Below are 6870 nucleotides of genomic sequence, written 5' to 3'. Positions count from 1 at the left end.
CTACGCGAGCTGGTCAGCCTTCTCTTCCGTGGGCGAGCGGTCCTGCCACATCTCTTTACGCCAGGACTCGGACGAGGCGTAGAACCGGATTAGGTCGCTGCGTTTCGGTAAAGCTTATCAGTAGCCCGGCATCAAACGGGGGTATTCGAGACAGAAGATACGATAGTATCAGATCTATGCGGCGAGAAGGAGAGAAACCCCAAAAGGGGAAAACAGAGGGAAAACTCACTCTTCCTGCATCTTCGTTAAACATAACCACGCCAGGTTCCAGCTCCGGTTGCTCTCCGGGTCCGTTAGTATGCGCCGCCGCGCCTCGCTTACGAGCTCGGCGTAGAAAGGGTAGTTCCGGCTTAGCCCGCGCAGCTCGGTTAGGAACTGCCCGCTCGTGGCGACGTAGTAAGTCCAGGCCTAGGTTATAGGCGCCTAGAAAGCGCGCGAGTCCTCCTCGTTCTCGCACGCGGCGGCGAGCCGCTCGATCCGGCAGAGCTCGGTCAGAGTATTAACGCGGTAGGTTTCGAGGGACTCGATATGTTATTAGATGGAGGTCTGGGGAAAAAAAAGTGGCAGATGGTTAGTCGGTAAAGGTACTGGGAGTGAGAAAGGGAAGATGTTGCTTGGTTGTGGGGGGGTTCTCGAGCGGTGGAAATGGTGGATTGGGTGGATGTGGTAGAGGGGATGCTACTTGGGTCCCGAGTACGTACGTGTGATGGTCTGGACTTCTTGCTGCCACGGCTATTGTGGTGATGACTTTGAGACATGTTGCTGATCTTGACGTTGAAATTGTTTTTGTTGTGTCGAAACGAGGAAGAGTGTCAGTCAATGGATGAAAGCTGTAGTAAGCGATTAGTCTCACGATCCGAGGCAAATACCTCAGGGGCATCCATTACCTTGAAGTACGATTGTTCCTGGGACTCGTATAAGAAGTACTCGTGGTTGTCACGTCTGTTTGACCGGTCGTCGACAGTCGTTGCCTTCTATCCACCGATTCCAGCTGGTCTCTATAGCGCGTTGTCGTTGAGCTGTAACGCTGCGTTGCTTGGGCTGTGATGTGGTCGAGGGAACTTCCATGACCATAAACCCTCACGGTCCTTATATAGCCTCTTCATGATTTCATTGAGGTTATTAACTCCCATCGACGTGTCTTTCACCTTTGCTTATCCCCCATTCATGGTCCACATGGACTCACGACTGACTGAGCATGTCCAATTCATGACTGTGCTTCTTCATTCTAAGGTCTTACAGACTCATAGTTGCCGCTTCCTGTTGTTTCCTCTGGTCAGATGACGAACAGCTGCAGTTCCATGATGCCGGTACGCCCCGATGATCTAAAGCAGTTACTTTTAGCCAACAGGAAGTGCGTCAGTGATGCAGGAACGAAACGAAATGGAGGAAAGAAACCCGGGATCTCCGTGGACGATTAAACAATCAGGGTTGCGATAACGGGCGGTTGACTCGAGGAGGATTACGAGAGCATGGTTTCTCAGAATGTCCACTATAGCGGTCGTGTTCCAAGATACGTATGCAGTCAATCACCGGGCCTTCCGCTAACAAGGGTGTTTGGGTTGAGATTCGTGAAAGGGGTAGGGGATGATGCCAAGAACGGGGGGATCCGGCGATGCCCGGTGAGGCTGCAAAGGGGCATTTGAACATCGTGGCGCCGCAGCGGAGACTAAACGAGCTTCGGTTATTCATCAGTGGTCCCGTCGCGGTGGCCGGGGCTGGGGCTGATGTAGGATGACGAGGATGACAGCATCGACAACGGTGTTTGACAATACTAGATGCTTAAATAGATGACCCAGAAGTTGAAAAATCACGAAGCCTGGGTGCATTCTGGAAGCTAGCCAGATCGGATCACGAGAAGGGGAAAGAAAACGCCACAGGTTCTAGAAGACTGCTTGGAATATCTGACGAGAAGCATCTGGTTGGATAATGTGCCAAGCCGATTTACAGGTTGCTTACAGAACATGGAGCCTATTTTAGGAAACCAGTCATTAGAAACGGGTTAGGTAATGCTGCCGACCAGGGTAGAGGCAAGCGAGCTCGTACAGAGTCGATATAGTAGCCGATCCCAGATTCGGCAGTACAACACCCTGGTCACTAGCCAATTGCCCCCCATTGGCGGGATGTTTCTCGGACACTGCTGGCTTCGCTTCGCTGACTGAACATACCCCAACAGCCAAGGCGTTTTGCGCTTGTGCATGTATGGAACCAGAGGTGAGACTTTAGAGTCTCTGTTGGATTTGCCTATTCGTCTTCGCCTTGGACGGCGGGTAGTAGTAAAAGATGATGCCCTGGAGAGGACACGAATGAGCAATTCGCACGGCAATCGGCGATGAGACCATTAGGGAAACAAAAGGGAGCAGAAAGATGGTTGTCGCAATCTAGCAGGCCATGATGACTTCGTGACGCATTCTGATATACCCGAATGAGATTAGCGAATAGCCGTGAGAATGTCGCTCGCTCGCGTTGCCCGAGCTGTGCTGGACTGATTCCAAATTGTCGTTGGGATCCCAAAGAAGAGGTGCCATGTAATTGTGCATGCCGATCGATTGATCAACATATGCATCAATACACTGTCAATCCCGGAAGCCGGGTTAGTGTTTATTGGACATCTCTCGGTTTGTCATCCGGAGAACAGCGGCCCGCCCGGGGAGCCAGAGCAAACGGCGTTTGAATGTCGTCGGGGTACAAGTGCGCGCGCCCTACCAGTTTCGACCTGCATGCATGCAGATTGAGTCACCGAGATACCGGGTCGTCCGTAATGCACGCAGCCCGGGGGTGCTAAATGGACGCTTAGGTATGTGCTTATGTTGGCCAGATCGAAGCATGCCGTCTTTCCAGCACTGGTTCCATGCATAAGGTTAGCTCCAGCTTCCAGCGTCCTCAGAGCTTGATTGTACCGAGTGCGCACCGGTGATGATCAAACTGGTGCTGACAGGACAGGGCCTCGGCGAGTACGTACTGACCTCGAGCTCTGCCAAAGCCAATGGCCACGCGCAATTAACGTGACCCCCCAGAGGCCCCGATAGCTGGGGTGAAGTTACCTATTGGTGAGCCCCGCGCAGGTCGCCGAATTCCTTCTTACCCACATGCCCGGAACTCCGGCCACCGCAAGAATTGGATACTTGAAGAATGTTCGTTCGCCGGGCTACGTACTTGGTTGCGAAAACACGTTCTGATCTACTACATGATGAAGTATCCCGCAACGTTGGCATGCGAAGTAGGTAAGAACCCTCGTGATCCCAAAAGGAACAGTAAGCAATTGCACCGCAGAAGCGCCGGGAGCACCCGGAGATAATGGCAATTCTCGGGATTCCACCCTGTCAGCTGAACACGATGCCGTCTGTCCTATCTGTCAGATTCAGCTATGACGTAGTTGGGAGCCCTGTAGGGCTGTGTAAATGAGACACGCTTGAGAGACCCCTTGCTGTGACCTCGTTACCGTCACCTTGTGAATAGTGTCGCTCCTAGTGGCTAGCTTCTAGTCCTTTCCAAGTACGCATCTAGTGTCTCGCTTGCTGATGTTCGTAACCATATTTAGAACCAGTCCGTCTCTCATCTTCAATCGATCAATCGATCAATCCTCCATCGTGTTCGCGTCACCGCTAGCCGCCCGCCACTCAGTAAGCAACCACTCGTCCGCCATGAGAAACGAAGAAACGATAATGGATCTGGTCTTTTTTTTTTTTTTTTCCCCTCTTTTTTCACTCGCGAAGTATAGGTATGCAGATAGCCTCTTCTCTAGATATTCCTCGAGTTTCTTCGAATACTGTAATTATGTAATACATCGCCATCTCTCTCTCTCTCTCTCTCTCTCCGTATTCTAAACCAGTCCCATAGCTGGCGCCAGATCTTCTTCCATCCCACAGGGCGGCTGACATGGCCAATGGCGTTCGCCAGATCTCCTTCAGCTGGCGCCTGGCTCGCTTTCTGTCTCTTCGTTGCGTAATCCAACACCTGTACTCTCTGGCCCCAACGTGCGAGCTGAAGGCCATGGCCTGTAAGAAGGTCTGGCCGAGCACCATGATTACGCCAGTAACGCCGGGAGAACTGCCGCGCGCATCTCTAGCGGAAGTGCGGATGTCATCCTCGCATCTTGACGACTGGCCTCTCTCTTTGATGATGATAATAATAATACCGGTAATGATAATAAGCCCCACGTCACACGTGACCAACCTCCACGCCATTATTATTGCGCGGCGGCCTCCTCGTCAGCTCCCTCCTCTCCCTCGTCCTCGAACCCATCATCCGTACTCTCTAGGCCGTGAGCGCGAATACCGTAACTGGCGGCCTAGCCGATAAGAGCGATTTCGCCGAAAAGGCCCTACGCAAGCAGCTCGCCCTTTCCTTCTACGCGCACAGAGAGGGTGAAGAGGCTTCTACTAACGAACGGGCTAAAGCTTCTGCCAGCTGCCGAAAGCGTCTGGGTAATCCCGTTAAGAGTTCCCAGGCTGGAGTGCGACGGGGCTGAATTCGTAATTTGGTTATATAAAAATTAGGATCGGATAAATGCGTACTAATTAAGAGGGTATTTATTAATAATATAATACTCGATAGCCCGCCTACGGCGTTAATATTTTTAATTATTAGAATAGCCCTTATTTTTGTATAAAGTTAATATTTACCGCTTAGCGAGTCTCGATACTTAATAAAAAGTATTAGCGCTATATTAATAATTAGCCTTAATAGCGATCTGCGGTACGTGCCTAAGTTCCTTAGTTTAGTTTTTAACGGCGGGAATAAAATAAGTTAGAATAAGATCGTAAAAATACCGGTAACGGAGAGCGAAACGCTAATAACGTCGGATTAAAAACCTCGGCCGGTCGGGGGGTCCGCGGCCGCGTAAATAGGGTATAAGCTATTAAACGAGATATTAAATACTTAGAAAATAAAGTAAGTAAAAAAGACTAAGACCGTAATTCGGTTTATAATCTTTTTTAAGTCTCGGGATTCGACGGGTTTTTATAATTATTTTCGCCTTCGTTTTTTTCGATAATAAGCGCGAAAAGCCTATTTTTTTAAACGAGTAAACGTTATTAACCGGCTTTTTCGCGCCGCCTTTAACCTTTTTAAAAAAAGCTTATAAACTATTCGAATCTTTTCGATTATTTTATAAAACTATCCTAGTTTTTTAACGTCTTTTCGTATTATATTATAAATATAGCTACGCTTAACGTTAAAAACGAGGCGCTTAAAATATTAAGAATTAAGAACGAGTATTAATCCTTAGTTAATCTTTTAATTAATAGCCCTCTTAACGCCGGACTTATAATACTATTTAAATTATAAATAATAGGAAGCTACGTAAACGCTTTACTCTAATTACTCCGGTTCGTTAACTCGCCGAAGTAAGTCGGCACGACCGCCGCGTTACCATTAAAAAAGCTTATAGCTACGTATACGATTATAACGTACTAATACCGGGTATAAAAGCCGAATATAGCGAAATAAATATAAAAAAACGAGGTACCGAGCAGCATAACGGGTTTACGGCCGACCACGTCGGATAAGTAGCCCTAGAAAAGGTTAATAATCAACTACGCGAGCGCGAAAACCGAGGCGAGGAAGCCGACGTAAAGCCCGACCTTAAACTCGTCGCCCTCCTCGAGGAAAGCCTTAATTATAGTAGGCAGGTACGGCGAGATAGAGTTAAGCGCCGTCTACTCGGACAGGGACAGCAGCGCCAGCAACGCCAGCTGCCGCCACGGCAGCGGCATCGGCTCGTGTTCGTCGCCGTCGTCGGAGCCGCCGTCGGATTCGTCGCCGCCGGACGGTCGGTGGCCGGGCGTCTTCGGGGGCGGCGTCGGGAAGGTCTGGTAGTAGTGGTGCTGCGTCGAGAGCCGGCGCAGGCCGTGGCCGCGGTGCGCGAGGACGGGCGGGGGCGAGCCCGCGCGGAACGAGCCTGACGAGGTCAGTCGGTTCGGTCGCTGTCGGGCGGGTGTCCTGGGGGGCGGCAGTTGCTTCTGTCGCGACTCGCCGTGACGTGTCGGCGGAGGCGGCGGCCGCCACCTGACCTGCGTGCACCATCCTCTCGTTAAGTCTATTTTTTCTTCTCTCTCTCGTCTCACTCGCTAGCCACCACTAGTCGTGTATCTCAAACTCGCGACGCGCAGATTGTCGTACGAAGCGGGCGACTTGTCGGCTCGCGCAGGGCAGTAGGGAAAAAAAAGTTTGGCAAGTCGTCAAGAGTGTCTCAGGGCTCGTGTGTCGCTCCTGCTCGTTCGTTTGTTCGATCGCCGGGTTTCGCAAGGCCAAGGAAGTCTTGGTATTTATCCGGCTGGCAAATGACGTAGGGCGAAGGATGGGATGGAGCAGGCCCCGATGGTCGGGCACCTTTGTAATGCAAAGGCACTAGAGAAAGTGATGGAGTATCATGGGGCGGATCGATACAGTTTTTATCACAGCAGATTCATCGTTGGTAGAAAAAGGGATCGATCAGTCCGACGACGTGGCATAAAAGAGCAGGCCAGGCTCCAGTTCCCCGGCGAAACCGTTAGTGGCAGCATTATTCCAGTGTACTGGCCATGGTTCTGGCCAGATGTTACTAGAGGTCCGCGTAGAGGCTGCTAGCTAAAAGAAGTAATATAAACCTTAGCTCGGTCGCACGCGAGGGAAGAAATAAAATAAAAGAGATTACTTAACGCTAAGTGGTTAACCTCGTTAAAATTACGATAGTAAATTAATATAATTTAAGTGGTAACACGTAAAAATATTGTTTATACTATAACTCGTTATATTTACGGAAACTAATTTTTAATTATCGGAAAGATAAACTGTTATTTCCGCGATTATTATTCGTTATTCGAGTAAACGATACCCTTTTAAATATTTTACTCACGAATTTTTTATCGGGGCCTTAAAATATAATAA

At 49.9% G+C, this 6870-nt stretch overlaps 2 protein-coding genes across 2 annotated transcripts; both read right to left on the bottom strand.

Moving 5' to 3' along the window:
• On the bottom strand, nucleotides 1-758 carry PG986_011649 (uncharacterized protein; the record flags this gene model as incomplete). The annotated part of the gene is made up of 4 exons (XM_066847871.1): nucleotides 1-97; nucleotides 230-382; nucleotides 458-522; nucleotides 702-758. The coding sequence occupies 4 exons, from the start codon at nucleotides 756-758 to the stop codon at nucleotides 1-3; spliced, it is 372 nt and encodes a 123-aa protein (XP_066694567.1).
• A 4902-nt stretch (nucleotides 759-5660) lies between these two features.
• PG986_011648 (uncharacterized protein) lies at nucleotides 5661-6506 on the bottom strand (the record flags this gene model as incomplete). Its single annotated transcript, XM_066847870.1, has 2 exons — nucleotides 5661-6014; nucleotides 6492-6506. The coding sequence occupies 2 exons, from the start codon at nucleotides 6504-6506 to the stop codon at nucleotides 5661-5663; spliced, it is 369 nt and encodes a 122-aa protein (XP_066694566.1).
• Between the last annotated feature and the right edge of the window lie 364 nt (nucleotides 6507-6870).

The sequence above is a fragment of the Apiospora aurea genome (genome assembly GCF_038362705.1).
Source record: "Apiospora aurea strain CBS 24483 chromosome Unknown utg000008l_segment0_segment0, whole genome shotgun sequence".
In the NCBI taxonomy this organism is placed as follows: domain Eukaryota; kingdom Fungi; phylum Ascomycota; class Sordariomycetes; order Amphisphaeriales; family Apiosporaceae; genus Apiospora; species Apiospora aurea.
This window is presented reverse-complemented; position numbering and strand designations above follow the sequence as displayed.